This window comes from Danio aesculapii, chromosome 24 (genome assembly GCF_903798145.1).
Source record: "Danio aesculapii chromosome 24, fDanAes4.1, whole genome shotgun sequence".
NCBI classification, from domain to species: Eukaryota; Metazoa; Chordata; class Actinopteri; order Cypriniformes; family Danionidae; genus Danio; species Danio aesculapii.
This window is the reverse complement of record NC_079458.1, coordinates 33980920-34002436: the sequence shown is the minus strand read 5'-3', so window position 1 is coordinate 34002436 and position 21517 is coordinate 33980920. Positions and strand designations below refer to the sequence as shown.

The 21517-nt window shown below is 35.8% G+C and overlaps 3 protein-coding genes across 4 annotated transcripts in view; 2 read left to right on the top strand and 1 right to left on the bottom strand.

Moving 5' to 3' along the window:
• ptprh (protein tyrosine phosphatase receptor type H) overlaps positions 1–11903 on the top strand; it is a 42623-nt gene extending 30720 nt beyond the window's left edge. Inside the window, exons 9-18 of the mRNA XM_056450475.1 lie at positions 70–166; positions 820–867; positions 992–1073; positions 1164–1254; positions 2914–2987; positions 3161–3298; positions 4082–4204; positions 6221–6381; positions 6495–6630; positions 8266–11903. Of these exons, the coding sequence (XP_056306450.1) occupies positions 70–166; positions 820–867; positions 992–1073; positions 1164–1254; positions 2914–2987; positions 3161–3298; positions 4082–4204; positions 6221–6381; positions 6495–6630; positions 8266–8412 (1097 nt within the window). The 3' untranslated portion in view covers positions 8413–11903. The remainder of the gene's footprint in view (positions 1–69; positions 167–819; positions 868–991; positions 1074–1163; positions 1255–2913; positions 2988–3160; positions 3299–4081; positions 4205–6220; positions 6382–6494; positions 6631–8265) is intronic.
• On the bottom strand, positions 10740–16743 carry si:dkey-197c15.6 (putative nuclease HARBI1). Its single transcript, XM_056450476.1, has 2 exons — positions 15653–16743; positions 10740–12420 (listed from the first exon to the last, which is right to left on the bottom strand). The coding sequence occupies exons 1-2, from the start codon at positions 16404–16406 to the stop codon at positions 11987–11989; spliced, it is 1188 nt and encodes a 395-aa protein (XP_056306451.1). The 5' UTR covers positions 16407–16743; the 3' UTR covers positions 10740–11986.
• A 964-nt stretch (positions 16744–17707) lies between these two features.
• zgc:101569 (uncharacterized protein LOC449822 homolog) overlaps positions 17708–21517 on the top strand; it is a 30061-nt gene continuing 26251 nt past the window's right edge. The window contains exons 1-2 of one of the 2 annotated variants that reach the window (XM_056450553.1): positions 17708–17905; positions 19377–19547. In XM_056450553.1, the coding sequence (XP_056306528.1) occupies positions 17776–17905; positions 19377–19547 (301 nt within the window). In that variant the 5' untranslated portion in view covers positions 17708–17775. Of the gene's footprint in view, positions 17906–18148; positions 18277–19376; positions 19548–21517 lie in introns of those variants that run through there. The other variant, XM_056450554.1, reaches the window with a different exon arrangement.

The window sequence follows — 21517 nt, the reverse complement described above, 5'->3', positions numbered from 1 at the left end:
TTGGGTGAAGCAAATCTTTAACCACATAGTTGATCAATTTATGGATATGTTTGTTTATGTGTCCTGCAGGTGTTATAGCTGGTGTAATGGTGTTTTTCTTGTTGGTCATCATTATTTGTGCTGGACTCTTTGTATGGTTCCGTTATAAATCGGCAAAGCGTAATAAGTATGATATTTATTTACAATTTTTAATCTATAGGTTAATGTATTTACAGTGCTTAGCATAATTAAGTACACGGCATTTTGAAAATGAATATTTTTATTTCTCTGTGAATATAGGCAATGTATTTTGGTGCATTTAAACAAAACAGATTTATTAAAGAGATATATTTATTAAAATAGTATTTTAGTCACCAGACATATTTAGAAATTGAAAGATAAGACAATTCAATTCAAGCAAAAAAAAAAATCGCAAAAAACAAAATTACAACCTAAAAAATTTCAACAAAATTTTAAAATATTTTTGCTTCTCTTGATTTTCCCTCTTTAAATGTGTATTGAAGATTTTTCTATACCATATACATTTGGGTGTACTAGTTTTTGGACCGTTATCATAAGAAATATTGTTAGATAAGCTCCAGGTTTGGCTTCAGTACTGAAAAATGTAATGTATGCACAAATGTAATATTGTAAGGCTTCCTATTAAAAATAAAATATGAATTTAAAAGAAAGATTTGTGAGGGGTGTACTTATATATGCTGAGCACTGTATATATATATATATATATATATATATATATATATATATATATATATAATGCAACAGAAACTCTATTATTTGTATCCCTTATATATTTTTCCCATAATATTTCATCTTTAGTGGACCAGATGCACCTGCTGTTTTAAAAGTGCCAAAAAAGAACTACAAGTATGTATGACTGGCTTGCACTTACTTTATTAATATTTTATTATTGTTGAGGAATTTTTAAGTGTGCTGTGTGTTGTTGTTTAGTGGCTTAATAATAAAAACAATTGTGAAATGTTTCCTTCAGAACAATCACCTGTGATAAATTTCCTGAACATTTCCGAAACATGAGTCGTGATGACAACAGAGCTTTCAGTGCGGAATATGAGGTAAAGCTGACTCAATATAAAACAATTGTTTTTATTTTGAACATTTCAAGTGTTTGTAGAGCATGATTTTCCTGAATATGTTTTTAACAGGACTTGGGTTCAGTGGGTGTAGAACAGTCAAAGGTTGCGGCTCTTCTCCCTGAAAACAAGGATAAAAATCGATTCTCCAATGTTTTACCATGTGAGAGTTTACACTATATACTATAAAAAATAATGAAAAGTGACAAGAAAAACATCAAGAAACTTCAAGAAAAGTGATGTCAAAACATCCAGGTATGGCCATTGTCATTTGGAGGCGATGATGCAATATGAAGCCATAAGCCTGTGCAGTAATCATCTTGAGTACTCAAAGTCCAAATTCCAGCAGACCCAAGCTCACAATCTTTATGCCTCACCCCATTTTATAGCTTCAAACAAATAAATAACAAATGAATGCTTGAACAAATGTCACCGTTATAAAAATGACTGAAAAGCTTTGGTTTTAGTTTTTTTTATTAGGATTAAACAGCCCCTATTATGCATTAAAAAGGGTCATATTTTGGTTTTGTGGGTGTCCAACAACAGGCTGATATGCATACAAGGTCACAAAACACTTTCATTGTCTTATAATATGCATTTATTTTTACCTAATTATCCCAACAACTCCTATATGAATCCTTCAGGCATTCACCCCAAGCCCTTCCTTAGCGCGATGCTAATCTGCACCTACTGGTCCGATGACCCAGTCTGTTGTGATTGGTCGACTACGTTTAGCGCGAGACAGAGAGAAATGCTCACCATGGCTTATCAACAATTTTGAAGTAGTCAGAGTGTATGTGTGAGCCCAATGCATGAGTGCATTAAAGCAATGCAGGTTAACACCAGAATATTGCTCTATTCTTTACCATGACACACATTCAGCATTATTCCACACAGCATAAAAAGCTGAACTATTTAGAAACTTGACAGCCGCACATGTGTAGGAACAGCTGACGGTGGCCATAGCAATGACAAATGGCAGTGGATTGCGAGCTCATAAATGCATTTAAATCCGTAAACAAAGCAGCACGCAATGCTTTTTCATTGTGGTTTTAGATGCAATATGAGAATATTAATAGATAACCAGATACAATACAAGCTGTTACAACTAACAAAACACAATTAAATACATGATTTGCAAGCTAGAGAAAACAAGGAGGCAACCATTTTGTAAAATGGAGGAAGAAACTGATCCATGAACTGTGTACTGTAAAGTTCCTGTCAAGCTCTGACAAAATCCCATACATTAATAGTGTTTTCTGATCCTTCCTTTAACAAACGGCCGATGAATCCTCTATTGTAAGCATGTAAATTGCTGAAGCACTCAGAAAAATGATGGGAACACAGCACAAGGCTGGGGTTATAATGCTGAGGTTTTTCTCAAAAATAAACTTCAACCACTGACTCTTCACAGCCTCTCCCTCACATTCCACATCTATGCGACATGATTCAACCGGGATCTGCTGCAATGTTTGTCTTTCTCTTTTTCTTCTTACAGTGTTTGTGGGCGGGGCTGGGGGTTTCTTTTTTCCCATGTCTGCGAGCCCAACAAATGGGCTTGAGTTCCCTATTGTCGTCACATCGACTCGGCTAAAGACTCGTTACATCTGCGATTCATTCGAACCACTATGAGTCGGCTCTTTTACAGATGCATCAATAGTTTTAAACATGGTGCACTTTCAAATTTAAGCCTTATCTGGATGTTTTCATTCACTTATATCTGTGTTACACACTGCATGGAAAGTCATTTTTAAAAACCAATAATAGGGACTCTTTAAAATAATTGTCTCATAAAAGGTCATTTATACTTCTCTCTCTTTAGATGACACCTCTAGAGTGCATCTTACCATAAATAAAGCGGGTGATTCTGATTACATCAATGCTAACTACATGCCTGTAAGTTGTAAAATATACACTACATAATATAAATTGATTATAAATGAATTTGTGAATTGTAGTGGAGTACTAACTTCTAAAACTACAAGAAAACTTCATTATTTTCTTTAGTATTTTTCGATCTGAATCAACTCACAAGACACTATTCATCTATTGTATCTTCAATGTATCAGGGATATGGAAATGCAACTAGAGAATACATAGCTGCTCAAGGTCCACTGCCGTCCACTGTCAATGACTTCTGGAGAATGGTGTGGGAGAAAAAGTCATCGACTATTGTCATGGTAACCAACTGTACTGAAGGTGGAAGGGTAAGGCAATGTCATGAGTATTACACAGCTTGTATATTGCATCTGTTTACATTGTATACTATTGTATTGCTCACACCATTTTGGAACTCTATTATTTATATATTATGTAATATTTACTCAGCATTTAGTTGTTGTTTTTTGTCATTTACATCATATATTTGATTATGAATACAATGTTGTATTTAAAATGTAGGAATAACCCGTTTTTGTCCTCAAAAATAAAGCACGATCTCTCTGTACATTGCTGTGGGGATGAGCAGTTTTGTGGTGCTTGGATTTCTACATAACTAATAATAATTAAAAAATTGTCACATCCAAGACTCAAAAAGGTGTAATTGTTCAAATAACATTGTTTCTTTTTGATATGTAAAGAAATTGTGAACCTGAAGCTGCGGTCACACTGGGCTTTTCCTCCCATAGACTTCCATTCATACACACGCGAATGCGTCAGACAGGAATTGCAAGTTCATGCGTCAAGTTTCGCCGTTCGCTGCTGTGCAAAGTTCAAGGTTGGTGAACTCTGACCTGCGAAATCGCATCACTTGACTGCGTGAGACCAATCGAGGATCAAAACAGGACCTCTCTGGACAGAAACTTGGCTTTTTTAATGGTTAATCATCTTGTTTAATCCCGCCCCTTTTCGCAGCGCCATACGACAGAATTTCGCACACACAAAGCCCAGTGTGACCGTAGCTTTAAGAGTTCAAGTTTTCTTTTAAGGTAAATAATAATTGCCATATGTACCTGATGGAGTTTGTTCTCTTTCTGATTTAACTTCTCCAGGTCAAGTGTGAACAGTACTGGCCACTGGACTACACCCCATGTCTCTACGAAAACCTGCTTGTCACAGTAAAATCAGAGAATAAATCTCAAAGTTGGACCTTGCGAGAATTTAATGTAAAAAATGTAAGCCGTTTCTACCAAGTTATAATTGATTATTATTCTCACTAAGTTACTCTTTCATCTTTCAAAAGTTACAGTCAAAAAACACTGCAGTGATCATGATTTTTTTTAGAAGTACAACAGTACAGAGTGTGTTTTAGCACTGTTTTGAGACCCTTGAAACAGTTAGACCTAAAGGTTTAGTTAACTCAAATCTGAAAATTCTGTTATTAATCACTCACCCTCATGTTGTTAAAATCCCCTGAGACCTTATTCCATCTTTGGAACACAAATGACCATACTCTAGGCATGTGTTTTTCAACCATGATCCTGGAGGATCACAAGCTCTGCACATTTTTCGTTTCTCCTTAAACAAACGCACCTGATTCAGATCATCAGCTCATTAGCAGAGACTGAAAGACCTGTGATGGGTGTAACAGACAAAGGAGACATCCAAAACATGCAGTTATTAAAGGACACAGAATGTTTACTGTTGTTCAGCAACAGAAGCAGATGACACTTGCAACATTTTCCAAAGAGACCGAAATTAAATGAACACATATGATGCAAGTATAAGTGTCCTATGTCTGTACGCATTCGCAGTACAGAATGAAAGTGTTTTCAGTCATTTTAGTGTGGATGACGGAAAGAACTGAAGATGATACTGTGGACATGGAGTATTTTTAGATGAAAACACTGTTTTCAAATGTATCCAGATTATTTCCTTGCTGAAAAATCCAGCTTAAACCAGCCTAGGCTGGTTGGCTGGTTTTAGCTGGTTGACCAGCCTGGTTTTAGAGGGGTTTTGGCCATTTCCAGGCTGGTTTCCAGCCATTTCCAGCCTGGTCTTAGCTGGTCAGGCTGGAAAATGACCAGCTAAATCCAGCTTGGTTTAAGCTGGACATAGCTGGTTTTGGCTGGCCTCCCAGCCTGGCTAGGGTGGTAAAGCTGGTTTTAGCTGGTCATTTTTCAGTCGTAAACGCTAATATGTATGTGTGCGTGTACTGCCAGAGATATTTGTGTGAGACTCATCATTTCAGAAAGGCTTGAATAAACTTACTTGGTATTTTTGACTAATGAGCTGTATTTCAGCTTCATCAGAGCTTGTCTGTCACTGACTGCTGTTTATCTGACATAACGCATGATGAGAAGCAGACAAGCACATGGGAAGCAGCTCATTCGCATTTAAAGCCACAGCCTACAAAAACAGCTACAATATATTCAGACACCAAAATGTGCAGATTCTGGAGGCTACAATAAAATATCTGATGGGTATTTCGAGCAGAAACTTTACAGACACATTCTGGAGACACCAAAGGCTTATTTTACATCTCGCAAAGGGGGAAAAATAGGTGCCCTTTAAGACTAAATCAGAGAGCTCCCTCATCCAACAAAGACAGCAACAGTCCTGAGACAATCAAAGTCCAGAAAAGGAACCAAAAAGCATGGTGTTTTGTGTTTCAAACAAATTTTGTGTTCCAAAAAATGTAAAAACAACATTATTCACCTATGCCACATCCGGTCTCGGTGTGCGTCTACTATGGGCAATATGATACTTACATATTGCATTGCGGACTCTAATGGCAATATGTAGTTTTGCCTATAGTAAACGCACAGCCTGATGAGCTGACAAGAAAAATAAGAAGACATTGGTGAAGAAAGATAATTGTAGTTGCTTCAGAATGTTTTGACAATGCCTTTGCTCCCTTTTCTGGACTTTGAGCGTCTCATTGCTGACTATGAGGGTCAGAGAGCTCTCTGATTTCATCTAAAATAACTTAACTTTGCTCTAAAGACGATCTCAAGGAATTGGAACAACATGAGAGTGAGTAATTCATAATGTTTTGCGTGAACTAACCATTTAACAGCAGTTTTAAGTGCCCCATAAACATTAGAACAGTCAACTTCTGTTCAAATATAGATGTGTGTGATTTCACAGTACAAATTTTTCTGAGAGTATTTATTATAAATATACTGTAACTCTAAGCATCCCTTGCCAGGTCCCCTAATACAATCTGTTTAACTCTTTGTGCATAATAGAAAATGACCTCGGAGACGCGAACAGTGCGTCACTTCCACTTCACAGCATGGCCGGATCATGGCGTTCCCCGGGGGACAGAAGAGCTGATCCAATTCAGAGAAATTATCCGTCAGCACATAGAGAGCCACTTCTCTACAGGACCAACAGTTGTACACTGCAGGTGATCATAAAACATGAATAATGACACTGATGATGAGCAACAGAAAGAGTAAGCATTAATAACAAACCATATTAACCACGTTAAATATTTCTTTCTTTTCTTGTATTCTCTAGTGCTGGAGTGGGCCGAACAGGGACGCTGATTGCACTGGACGTCCTGCTGCAGCAGCTGAACAGAGAGAAGGCAGTGGGTGTTGCAGCATTTGTCCAGGAAATGAGACTCAACCGGCCACTTATGGTGCAAACTGAGGTACAACGTTTGGGTCCATAATGATAAAAGCCATTTATTATTGTAGGAGGGATTAAAAAATATCAGGGTGGAATTTTTGGTGACTCACTCTTTATTTATTTTTTTAACTTACAAAGATCCTTAAATAATGCTAGAATACCACTAAAATAATTTTAGAATCCTTTTTTTTTTTTCAAAAGTTTCCTTTTCAGCATTAATTTAATGATTGCATGATATTAAGTTGATATTTTGAAGAAAAATATAAAAAATAAATAAATTAAAAAAAAAAAAAAAAATCAAAAACCATGAGCTATGAACTATTTGGGAGAAATAAAAAGTCTATAAACGGTTTATATACACTCACCGGCCACTTTATTAGGTACACCTTACTAGTATCGAGTTGGACTCCTTTCTGACCTCAGAACTGCCTTAATCCTTCATGGCATAGATTCAACAAGGTACTAGAAATATTACTCTGAGATTTTGGTCCATATTGACATGATAGCATCACGCATTTGCTGCAGATTTGTCGGCTGCACATCTATGACGGGAATCTCCCGTTCCACCACATACCAAATGTGCTCTATTGGACTGACATCAGGTGATTGTAGAGGCCATTTGAGTACAGTGAATGTACTCGGCAGCAGAAATTGAGACTCATCAGACCAGGCAATGTTTTTCCAATCTTCTATTGTCCAATTTTGGGGAGCCTGTGCGAATTGTAGCCTCAGTTTCTTGTTCTTAGCTGACAAGAAAGGCACCTGGTGTGGTCTTCTGCTGCTGCAGCCCATGCATCTCAAGATTGGACGTGTTGTGGATTCAGAGATGCTGTTCTGCACACCTTGGTTGTAACAAGTGTTTTTTTTTTGAGTTACTGTTGCCTTTCTGTCAGCTGGAACCAGTCTGGCCATTCTCCTCTGTCATCAACAAGACATATGTGCCCACAGAACTGCCGCTCACTGGATATTTTCTTTTTCACACCATTCTCTGTAAACCCTAGAGATGGTTTTGCATAAAAAAATCTATTAAATCTTCAGACCAGCCTGTCAGGCACCAACAACCATGCCACGTTTAAAGTCACTTAAATCACCTTTACACCATTCTGATGCTCAGTTTGAACTGCAGCGGATCGTCTTGACCATGTCTACATGCCTAAATGCATTAAATTGCTGCCATGTGATTGGCTGATTAGAAATTTGCGTTAACGAGCAGTTGGACAGGTGTACCTAATAAAGTGGTTCGTGAGTGTGGGTGTGTGTATATATATATATATATATATATATATATATATATATATATATATATATATATATATATATATATATATATATATACTGTCACTTTTGGTTGGCAACACTGTTTATAAATTCATCTTTTGTACTTTTATTCAACCTGTAAGTCCTTCACAGTCGATAATGTTACCGTACATTCTACAAAAACATTTTGAGGTTTAAAAGCAGCATCCAAAATTCATAGTAAAATACAGTCTAAGCTAGGCCTGCTTCCAATGGCTCCTTGGCCAACAGATCTTTTTAGTATTCTTTGGTCAGGATGTATTTTGTGATGATGATTATTATGGGCATTATGAAATATTAAGACACTGCAGACATGTTATACTCTTTTAAACTGTATTATGCTTCTCATCTTTTCTTACAGTCTCAGTATGTGTTCCTGCACCAGTGCATCCTGGACTCTTTGCAACCCAAGTTTGCGCCGCAGTCTGAACCCATTTATCAAAACACTGACACAATCTATGTCAATGCAATGGCTTTAAAAGAATTTGAAAATTCAAGCAACACATGAATTAAGCACTTTTTTGTTTTGTTTATCAAAACCATGCATGAATAATGTTTGTTGGTATAATGCAGAAAGAAATGCCAAGTTCAGATAATCTTCAAGCCAAATTACTATATTTTCAACAAGTCTTTTAACACCTAGAATGAAATATCTCCCACTTTCTTGTCAAGTGGTCTCATTCCATAAATAATCACTGAACTCATAGACGATCCAAACATTCCTTATTCTAAATCGCTGATTACTAATGAAAGACGTGGCATTTTAACCCTGAGCTATTAAATGATATGAGTTTACCATTTAAACTGAACTGCCAGTCTTTATGAATATATATTTGTGTATATGGCCTTGTTTCTTGATATAAATATATATATATATTTTGCTTGATAAAGTTTATGGATCATTTCATTGAGCTGTACTTAGTGCTGCTTGTTTTGCACAAAGCTTTTTAACAATGAGAATGTTTAGCTAGTATTTAAATGAGAGTCTATTTAAAATCAACTAAACTGTGAATCTATATGAAAAGAGCTGTATTGATTCTTTTGATCATTGTGTATAATTTTGTATTACTAATCAGATTTTAATATTAAATTATGGTCATATCATTTTGGTCAACCACTGTGACCAAGTTAAACCATACCAAAAATGTAAACTGTAAAGCATACAATACTTGAAGGTGCTGGCTTTTACTATTGTAATTTACTCATGAAATATTACTGTATTGAATTATGTTGAATAGTGTATTGTTAATGCTAAGAAACTGTATGAGGAAGCTGAAATCACTAAAAAAGGTTAAAGCTAAATGTTGCAAGCAAATTTTTTTTACTCTTACAAGGTTTCTGCAGGTTTCATTCAGTTAAATGTAAGACTTTTAAGACCATAAAAAAGAAATTTCAGACTTATATATGGCTAAGCACTTATAATCCAAAAAAATTTTACTTGCCCCATAAAAAACTAATTCTAATTAGTAATTTCGTAGCCACATATTTTAAATAATGTATCAAAACAATCAGTCCCTATACATACAATTTTTAAGATTAACTAAAAAGAAATCTTTAAAATCTAAATGTATGCACGACAGATAATATTAGTTATGAAGAGTTTTGGTAAGATGTATTGTTATTGTATTGATAGCTTTACATAAACAAAGGAAAATTAAGACCATTTTCTTAATTATTTAATACCTACAAGACAATTCAGTGAATTTAACACTTTTTTTAAGGCCAAAAATCTAGTTTTTGAAATTTAAGACATCTTATGACCCTGCAGATACCGTTTTAACAAAAAAAAAAGCTGTTTTTATTGTTGGACAACTCAGGAAATTCATGTGACTTTGATCCTGTTGTAAAGTAGGATTAAAGTTCGTTGTCATATTCTTATTTGCTTGTATTATAATGTCTAAAATTTGTGCGAAAATTATCAAAACTATGGTATAAACCGCTGTCACAATTTCAGGTACATTTTGTGGGCAACAATTACATTGACTATTGCCAATTCTAAATTAAGATGCATAAACAATTCCTATTCATAAACTAATCAAATTGTGAAATAGATGTCTGGAAACGCTTCACATAACGTTTGGGGCTCTTTTTTAATGATAGGCACAAAGTCTAAAGCGCATGGCACAAAAGCATTGAGGGCATGTTTGAATCCACTTTTGCTATTTTAAGGACAGAAAAATATGGTTTGCGCCCCGGCACATGGTCTAACAGGGTTGTGCTTATTCTCTTAAAGAGTTATGGGTGTGTTTTGAGTATAACGTGTATTAAACCAATCAGAGTCTCATCTCACATTCCCTATAAGAGTCAGTTGCGTCACACCATGGCGCATTTTCTATTTACGGGGCGGACTTTGTAAGTAGCAAAACTGAACGATTCGCTAGCGAAAAAACAGACTATCAGCAGTGCGAGGAAAAAGAACGAGCCTCCTCCACATTCAGCCTATTTACTTTCTCTTTACTTTACCTCTACTCTTTACTCTTTTACTTTCAGGGATAAGAAAACAGTGTTGCAAACTCCAGTTGAGGACATCCATTAGCCTCCATATTTAATTTCATTTGATAAGCGCAAAGATTTGTCTCAAAACTATTTCTAAGTTCAGTTCTAATTTCCACCAAATGAATAAATGAACAATAACACAAACAAACACAAATCCTATTCCTATGGTATATGGTACCCCCATATGGTATTGCAAATGTCTCCAAAACTCGGATCTAAAGTTGTTTTTATTAAAACAAATATAAATATGCATATATTAAATAATACTAAGCATAATAACATTATACAAATGCAAATTATCATGAATAAACTGGAAAAAAAACCCCAGAGGTGAAGGCATGGAGGTAGTGTTTTTTTATATTTCTGCAGAAGAAAATAATTTTTGTAACATTTTAAACCTTAAATTTGTTGTCATATGTAAAGATATTTGACTATTGCTGTCTGCATTAAGTAATGTGTACACTTTTGGACCTGCATAGGTGCATAACTAAAGTGCTCTGCGCTGGACTTTAGACCAGGTTTTAGTTGGTCAATGGCGCAGTCTATTTCAGTTCCTCAAAACAGCAACACGTCAAAAATACACCTTAACACACCTCCTTTTCAGACCAGCACACCCATAAGTCCACAAAGTGGCACAAATGGATTTGCTACTTAAACAATGTGGCGCAAAACGTGAAAATTAGGGTTGCGCTGATCTGAAAGCAGCAACAAATCGCGCCATACATGTCTTGCGTTGGGTGGATGATAGGGATAGGGCCCTTGATCTTTAAATCTCTGAAATGACTGAATTTAAACCACTTCTTTTTGAGTAAATGTGACCACATATTTGAGTATTTTTATATTGCATACTAATGAACATATCTATTTTATGTTGTTTTCACCAGTAATGAAATTCTTTTTTGCACTGAAAGTCACTTTAGTAAGAGCTGAAACATAAACCACCATCTTGAATGAAAAACCACACCATTTATGGTTATGCCGCTCAAAGCAAAAGCTACAAACTAGGAAATACACATGTATTACTGTATTGCACAAACATGTTGTCTTCAGAAAAAAGCAAGTAATCAACTTAAATGTGTAAAAGAAAATGTGAACAACATGTGGTAAGAACAACATCGTGGACGCATCCATGACAGTTCCTTGATTTTGGTATATACAAGTTGGGTGAAAAATAATTTTGCATTACATATTGGTAATAAACTCCATATTTCTAATACTGCCTTTCGTGGCTGACAACTCTTCAGCCATTCAATATTGCCTAGTCAATGTTCACCCAACCTGTATTTAAATCCAAAGCAGCACCTATTGTTAGCCTCACTGAACCACGGTACTACTGGAGTACTTTTTCATGTAACGAACTTGTAGTATTAAATGAGCTAATTTTTATAGCCTTCCAAACGTTTTTTTTTATTCATATCACTTGTTGACGAATGTTAGCGAATTAGCATTAACTTATTTGAATCAACTGTGTAATTAACGAATAAAGCTTGTGTACATAACCAACTGGCTGGCATCAGCATGCGTATGTCTGTTTATTTCACTTAGCATAGTTGAAATACTAATGGTTTCAGACTTTTGTTTTGCGATCATAAGTATTCTTTCATAGATCTGGTCGCATCAGATTCATCCTCGTTTTCTGTAGTGTTAAAAAACATTTCTATCATTTCATCTTTAGTGTCTTCCATGTAGTCAAACTGCTGCTCTGCCATGATGCTGAGCACTTCTGACGGCGGATGGAGCGGCTCCAAGCTAAAATCCGCAGGTAACGGCACGGAGAACTTCTTGCTGATGTTGTGCAGGACGCAGCAGGCTCTGATCATGCATGCCACCGACTCGGGTGACTGGATGGAGCCGAAGTCTTGCAGGCATTGGAAACGGCTTTTCAAACTACCAAAGACATGCTGCGAACTGTTGTATAGTTGAGCGTGTGCTTTGTTAAAGTGCACGGCCGCATTGCTTTTTATACGAATGGTCTCCACGGGGGTCAAAACATGTCCACATCCTAGAAGAGCTGGGCTACCTGTGGGGGAAAAAGAGAGAGTCGATGAGGCATCTGATAATGACCCCAGTTTCAATGTTTACACTTGGTATTTGTGAAACAGATCAATGTACATCTGGCCACATAAATGTGCCTCCAAACTCATCTTAAGAATGAAAAATGCTTGTATCCATCCCCTGCTGTCCTTTAAAGTAAATTTTCATGACCAAATGTTTCATGTAATGTCTACGTATAGGTAGTAAATCATAAAAACAATGAATGTTTAAATTTATTACAGCATATCATAGAAACTAAAGAGATTGTTTTGTGTTTTATTTATTTTTTATATCTATGTAAAATAGATGATGCTTACACAGCACTAATTATGAGAGACCATGTTTTTGGCCAAGAAAAGAAGACAACTAACCTCCATTCCAGAATACAGATATTTGTCGAACTTATTTTAGATGATGTTAATAGTTTGTTAAACTATAGTAGGTAAAGCCACTTCTATTGTAAAGCTGCGATCACACTGCACTATTCGCTCTATAGACTTCCATTCATGCGAATGCGGCAGACCTGAAACGCAAGCATGTGCGACAAGTTTCGCATTTCACTGCATTCGAAAGTTCAAGCTTGGTGAATTCTTACCTACGAAATCACATCCCATGATTGTGTTAGACCAATAGAAGATAATTTAAATAAGAAATTAAAAATATGGAGCAATCATTTTTATTAACGTCAAATCATGTTGTTTAATACCACCCCTTTTCGCGGCGCCATACGACAGAATTTCGCAAGCACAAGCTCTAGTGTGACCACAGCTTAAGTTGCTTTAGACAAAAATGTCTGCTAAATGACTGAATGCAAATGTCATTTCCATGACTTTTCCAAAACTTTGTGGGTTTTTCTGTTTTTCCAAAACTTTTCCAGGCCTGGAAAATGCCATGTCAAAATTCCATGACTTTTCCAGGTTTTCCATGACCGTATGAACCCTGTTGTATTCAACATTTATGTTTAACGTTACAACCACATCTAAAATTAGTGGGGGTCATGAGTAGGCATGCGATGACAACCATTTTCAAGGTATACCGTGGTTCGGAAAAAGTCAAGTTTTTAAAACCGCCACAATTTTCTGCTATACTGTTCCTATGTTATACGTTTTTTAGGAGAATGGTATGTCCAGCTGAAAAGAACTCCAAACACGTCTTTTCAAGTTGAAAGAATTCTGTGTTTTTGAAACTAATGAAGACAGAAGTCAATGATTCATTTGAATTATTAAGCCGGACACAGGGTTCATATATATTATTGCTACAAAAATTCCATGACGTTCAAGTCAATTTTCATGACCTAATGTTTCATGTAATGTCTCCATATACGTGGTAAATCATTAAAAAAACAATGAACTTTAAATTTATTACAGCATATCATAGAAACTAAAGAGATTGTTTTGTGTTTTATTTATGTTTATATCTATGTAAAATAGATGATGCTTACACAGCACTAATTATGAGAGACCATGTTTTTGGCCAAGAAAAAAAGACAACTAACCTCCATTCCAGAATACAGATATTTGTCGAACTAATTTTAGATGATGTTAATAGTTTGTTAAACTATAGTAGGTAAAGCCACTTCTATTGTAAAGCTGCGATCACACTGCACTTCTCGCTCTACAGACTTCCATTCATAGGCATCTGAATGCAGCAGACCTGAAACGCAAGCATGTGCGACAAGTTTCGCATTTCACTGCATTCAAAGACTCAAGTTTGGTGAATTCTTACCTGCGAAATCACATCACATGATTGACCAATAGAAAATAATTTCAAATAAGAAATTATAAAATATGGAGCAATCACTCACTTTTATTAACATCTTATCATGTTGTTTAATACCACCCCTTTTCACAGCGCCATACAACAGAATTTCGCAAGTACAAGCTCTAGTGTAAGTCGCTTTGACGAAAACGTCTGCTAAATGACTAAATGTAAATGTAATTTCCATGACTTTTCCAAAACTTTGTGGCCTTTTCTGTTTTTCCAAAACTTTTCCAGGCCTGGAAAATACCATGTCAAAATTCCATGACTTTTCCAGGTTTTCCATGACCGTATGAACCCTGCTGACATGTTTACGGCTCCAAAATGTTTGAAAAGTTTCTCAAAATAAAAAAGATTGTGTTCAAAGGGGAAAAAAGTTTTTGTTTTTACCCAGACATTTAAAAGGAACATATTTTAAAGGTGTAATCTCAATATCGTAAATTTGTATCTAAGGTTATCATAATGTCAGAATCTTATATCGGCTCATGCCTAGTCGCGAGTCACTGGCATTGAAGTAAAGTTGGTTTTATATTCACACATTCAGACTTTCTCCTTAATAATATAATTTCAGAAAAGTATTGTTTCAAATTCTAAATGGGGAAATCATATTAACAGACAATAACTAACAACATACAACACTGTTTACAATCAATTAAATAGTGCTAATGTTGTTTTGAAGTCATACTTGCATGCGATTTTCAGACTCAACATTTAAATTAGCATGGTAAACAATACAGGGACCGTTAAATGAACTAATATGTGAGTATAAAACCAAATTTACCTCAATGTCACTGGAATTGTTATTTTGGATTGAGGTAAAGTTGGTTTTATATTAGTTCATTTAACCGTCTATATTGTTTACCATGCTAATTTGAATATTCGATCAGAGTTAGCATACAAATATGACTTTAAAACAACATTAGCACTATCTAATAGACTGTAAACAATGCTGTACTTTGATAATCATTGGCTGCTAATATGATTTCCCTATTTAGATTTTGCAAAGAATACTTTTCTGAAATTATATTATAAAGGAGAATGTCTGAATATAAAACAAAGTTTACCACTATTTATTTTGGGGGTCGTTGGCTGAAAAGTTTGGGAACCCCTGACCTATCCCAGCTGAAAAATCCAGCTTAAACCAGCCTAGGCTGGTTGGCTGGTTTTAGCTGGTCGACCAGCCTGGTTTTAGAGGGGTTTTGGCCATTTTGACCAGCCTGGTTTAAGCTGGACATAGCTGATTTTGGCTGGTCAAGCTGGTTTTAGCTGGTCATTTTCCAGCCTGACCAACTAAGACCCGGCTGGAAATGACTGGAAACCAGCCTGGAAATGGAAACCAGCCTGGAAATGGCCAAAACCCCACTAAAACCAGGCTGGTCGATTTTTCAGTAGGGATGGTTTGAGGATTTGAGGAAAAATAAGAAAATCAAAGGTTAATTCGTTTTTCCAATGGTTCTTACCAATGATCCACGTATGACCGTGTTGAAATATGCTGAACTGTCTGCCAATGTCCGAGTTTTCCCAAACAGAGTGTTCAGGAGTTCCTCCAGGACAGCACTGCTCCAAACTAAAGAGATTCCCATCCGCGTCGAATATGACCTGCACCATGATTGAATGATAACCCAGAGTATTCACATACATGCGTTCCTCCAAGACGGGGGGTCTCACCCTTATGTGCATATACCCCAACACTCCCACCACATGCGGGATTCCGCTCAGGTTCTTGAAGGCTTGTGCGGCACCCATGCGGTCGTTATAACTGTTCGGGAATGTGATGAATTCGCGGGTCAAGTCTGATAAGAGTTTGGTGGTGGCCTTCACCGCCTCGCATGCTGTTTTCTGATCGATTCGCAGACGGTCTGTGACTTTATTTGGCAGAGACCCCTGTGCGTAGTAGGCGAGTGCGGCCAGGATGTTGGCCTCTGTCAAGTTCGGCTTGTGGCTAGACGCAAATATGTCTTTTTTAAAACGGGCCTGGATGAAATCGACGATGAACCGCAGACACTGTCGGTTGAGATGTAACCACCGTGAAAGAAAGTGATCGTCCAGTCCGCTCAGTACAGAGTGGCTCTCGGGAGGAGAGAAGGGCTCACTGGTGCTGAGCTGTTTGTCTGGTTTTATGTTGCTGATGTTGGATGATGTTGTGTTGTTACATACACCGTTTGTTAATAAATCATCCTGAACTGCAAACCACAGCGCACCCGCTAAAGACATTATGAGCAGCAGGGGGGAAACTGACAAAAGTCCTCCTCTGGGTTGTACTTCAATTGAATAACGTTATCACTTGCACGGGATTACTGTGGTGTTTACGAGTAAACTTCTCGTGAACTGGACCATAAAGCGTCAGTATCCTCATACATCAGATTAGTCCATGGAAATACAGCATTAACTGAATTGAATGACGACCAGGTAGTACTTAAAGCATCTCTTCTGCGTTTGGTTTACGTAATTTTGAAAGAAAAGCCAACATTTTACCTTCAAAACAAACGAAAAAACACGAAATGATTGAGAGGCATGTTGAGGATGGATCGTATTTAAACATCCGGGTCAGGGGAAGATTTCAAAATAAAGGTCCCGCTAAATATCAGAAGAAAATAGTAACTAATATTAAACATAAATAAATAAACTAAAACTTTATCTGGATGATACACACAAAGATTGAACGCATTTATTGCGCTTAATATTACGTTAAAACTGCGACACAGTGGCTTAGTGGTTAGAACTGTTGCCTCACAGCAAGAAGGTCATTGGTTCGAGTCAGTTGGCATTCCGTTGTGGAGTTTCTCCCAGTGTTTGCGTGGGTTTCCTCCGGCTGCTCCGGTTTCCTCCACAAGTCCAAATACATACAATAGGTGAATTGAATAAACTAAAATGGAGTAGTGTATGAGTATGAATGAGTGTATTTCCCAGTGTTGGGTTGCGACTGAAAGGTCATCTGCTGCGTAAAACTTATTATGGATAAGTTGGAGGTTCATTCTGCTGTGGTAACCCCTGAAAAATAAAGGGACAAAGCTGTACAGAAAATGAATGAATAAATATTTTTTTTGTGATTGAGAGCGCATTCTCTACATACATTAATGCAGTATTTCTCAACCACGTACCTGGAGGACCACTAGCTCTGTACATTTTCAGTGCAATGTACATCAACAGTGCTCTGCTCATTAGCAGAGACTGAAAGACCTGCAATGGGCGTGACAGACAAAGGGGACATCCAAAACATGCAGTGTTGGTGGTCCTCCAGGAACGTGGTTTAGAAACACTGCAATAATGTAATTTATACATGCGTTAGTAATGACACGAATAACCTTAATTTTTCTGAATGTCATTCTAATATAATAATGAGCATCTTTTGTAAAGCGGCTTTAAAGCAATAATTATAGTGAAACAACATACATATAAACGTAACTGAATTGAATTAATGCCGTTTTCTGAGTGACTTTTAATTTGGCATTCTGAACTCTGAAGTGTCGGTTTTTATTATTATTATTATTTCTTGTAATAAAACAGTGAAGTTTGACGCAATATACCACTTTAAACTAGGAAAAACGCAGATGAGACATACGTTACCAGTTTCTCCTTAATTATGGCTTTAGCTTTAGGGAGAATGTCAGCTAATGGTGCCTTTAGGAGGGCGATCCTGAGTTTAAACTCAGTGAAAGGGCAAAGATTTAACAGCAGCACTTTAAACGAAGAAAGAAAAACTACTAGCTCAGGTAACGTAAAAACAAAGTTTCCGCCTTTGTCGGTAGAGGTCAGCATAAACTTAAAGTTTGGACTTTGGTCGAGCTCGGTACAGGTCTGTAGGAAAGTAGTAGGAGTAACCAGACCGGTAGGCGAGGCCAAAATGGAGGGGCGTTCTGGCACCATGTCACCTGATTGGGTTCAGGTAATGTTAGGCGTGGGGTTGGGAATGGAGATCATTTTCATTGCATGATATAGAAAAAAATCATCAGTTTGAAAACACCCACACATTCAGAAACGCCTGTGAACGTATGAGGGGACTGTGATGTTCACTTCTGACCAATCAAATAACTTCACCTGAGACTCTTATAAACTGAGTTGGACTTCAGCAACATTGCAATGGGTGAATAGCTTTCAATATTGATTAGTTCCAGTTATAGACGACATATGTTACCCGGTGTTCATGTAGCTTGAAAGGAAAGATTATTTAGAAGCATATCGTTACGACTGAACTTATTAACATATTTAGGGCGTATAGAAACTAAAGCAGAAATGTGACGCAATGCACAGAGCTAGTCGAACCATAATTTCTATTAAACGAAGGACAGTATGTGGTATACTTTTCCAAAACACGTTGTTGACATGATGAAGGGTATAGAATTTCTTTTGAGATGTGTTTTTAAACTTGACAAACTTCCAGTGAAATTAGCTAAATTTCACAAACAAGCTTTATTGGCCTGAATGCTGGTATTTAAGCACAATTTCCCCCCATATTAGTATATTATTTGGAATAATAGATGTATTCAATATAAAAATAAATATCTCTTCTTCCAAAATTGGCATGAAAATGATATTGTATTAGTTCGACAACTTCTAAAATTAATAGGGTAATTTATTATCTTACAGTGAATTTTTAGATACATTTGGTTTTCCAGTTTTAATTAACAGTATTAGTGTTTCTATATTTAGATTTTTAATTAGTTTTAATATGTTTCAACATGTCTTCTTTTATTGTCATGTGTTCTTTTAGTTGTTTTCTCTTATTGTAAAGCACTTTGCGACTCAATGTCTGGGAAAGGTGCTATATAAATAAACCTTTACTTAAATAATCTAAAATAATTATTTAATAATATCACTTTAATATAAAAAGCTGAATAAATATGTATTTATACACATCTATCTATAATCTGAAAGTAATCTAAAAATTGTTGGAACACATTACCTACAATAAGTAATCAAATTATATTAACACTTATATTAACACTTTTCATCATGCAATTTGTAATCAGAAACAGACTACATATTATCTATCTATCTATCTATCTATCTATCTATCTATCTATCTATCTATCTATCTATCTATCTATCTATCTATCTATCTATCTATCTATCTATCTATCTATCTATCTATTGTTTTTTTTAAATCTCTTTCTACTGTATGTAAGGCAAATTTCAACAGATTACTTTTACATTAATGTATGTTCACTCCTATGATTGTGACAGGTACTAATGGCCCAGTGGTTTCTGAGAGAAGGGGTACAGTGATGCTTATTGGGATAAACCGTCCTGAGGCACGTAATGCAGTGAATCGAGAGACTGCTCGGAGACTGACCGAGGAGCTGTCAGCCTTTGACCAGGACAACAGCCTTAATGTGGCAGTGGTGTATGGAGTGGGTAAGTTACACATGATTTACGCATTAATAATCACGTGGATGAAATTAAGTGGACTGACTTGGTGTATATTTGATGTCAAGTGATGATCAAATTTAAGTTTGATGTTGTTGTCTGACTTGCAGTAAAAATTCATGAGTTCAAGAGTTCATTACGTAGGCTAAATTTAACTAACATTAGAAATGAATGTGCAATACTGTACATTCATTCATTCATTCATTCATTTTCCTTCAGCTTAGTCGCTTATTTATAAGGGGTCGCCACAATGTAATGAACCACCAACTATTCCGGCATATGTTTTACGCAACGGATGCACTTCCAGCCGCCACCCAGTACTGGAAAATACTCATACACACTCACATTCACACACAAACTCATACACTACGATTCAATAAGTTCATCCAATTCACCTATAGCGCATGTCATTGGACTGTGGGGGCAAACCGGAGCGCTTGGAGGAAACCCACGCAAACATTGGGAGAACATGCAAACTCCACACAGAAATGCTGGCACAGCCGGGACTCGAACCAGCGACCTTCTTGCTGCTAATCACTGAGCCAACGTATTTATTTGCTGTGGTTAGTTCACATTAGCTGTAATATATTATAGAATCAAAAGTTGTATTTGATTCAATTGTTTTGAATGATTGTTGAATTTAATTCTAAAATTATTAAACACTTTAGAAGTGATTTCATGTTAAAGTTGGTGTTATGAATTGTAAAGCCGAGTTAGTTTATAACCAATTTCTTAATGAATACATTTTTTTGCTGTGAAATCAAAAGTGAAAAATAATTAGTTAAAACAACTTTTAATCTGTTTTCAATTTCAATAAGATGTATTTTATTTATGTATTTATTTTTTAACATGATTACTCTAGTCTTTACTGTCACATGATCATTCATTGTATCAAGAAACAGTAATACTCTACCATTATCAGGTTTAGGGTACATTTTTAAAAACAAACATACCAACAAAGGGAACTTTAATTCAGGAAGAATATATTCAATGCAAGATTAGGGATAATATAACACTTGTAATGTAAGACCAGAAATATGTGATTATCTATAAAATTTTCTATTAATTAAAAATCTCTGAAAATATGCATAATGGCTTCCACAAATATACTGAACATTAAAAAAATTCAACATTGAAACTATATTAAGAACCTTTACAAATAACCACCAAAAATAGCTAATAGTAACTGAGCACATATTAGAATAAAAAAATATGTTGTGACATTGAAAATTTAAAATACAGATTTGTCATTACAGAAATATATTACAAAAATATATAAACAAAAAAAGAAGATATTTGTAATTTATAATAATATTTTAGAATATCAATATATCTCTGATCCTACATATCTGATTTTGTTAGTTAATTAATAGGCCATTCAATGGTGAAGCACAAGTTTGTAATATTAGGATGTGATCACTTAAATTGTTAATTCTAGAAATGTTCTAGAACCATCTACCACCGAAGCATGTTTTGTACTGATTTTAGCCCAGTGAGAACAATTTTTAGCCAGTAAACATCTGTGAATTTTTTTACACCAAAATTTGTTGAACTAATTTTAGCTAAAAAAAACATTATCTCAAAGGTTTCTTGCCATAAAAATAGATCTAGAAGCTGACATGGTGTTAAAATACAGATATTTCATAATATGATCAAATGAATACAGTCTTACTGAGCATAAGAGGCTTCTCTTAAAAGCGTTACACAGTCTTAATTATACCAAAGTTTTTACTGATAGTTGATACACCGTGCTCGTCATGCAGTATATGAGTTCAATCCTTACAAATCGCTCATTTAAATTAAAATGTTTTCTATAGGAAGCTTTACAATAATGTATTTTTGCATAAACATTAGTTTAGTCAGTACTGAAGCCAAATCTGGAGTTAAAATAACTTATGATAACGATCCAAAATTAGACAAATAAAAATAAAAAAGAGCAAAACTGAAGAGAAACAAAA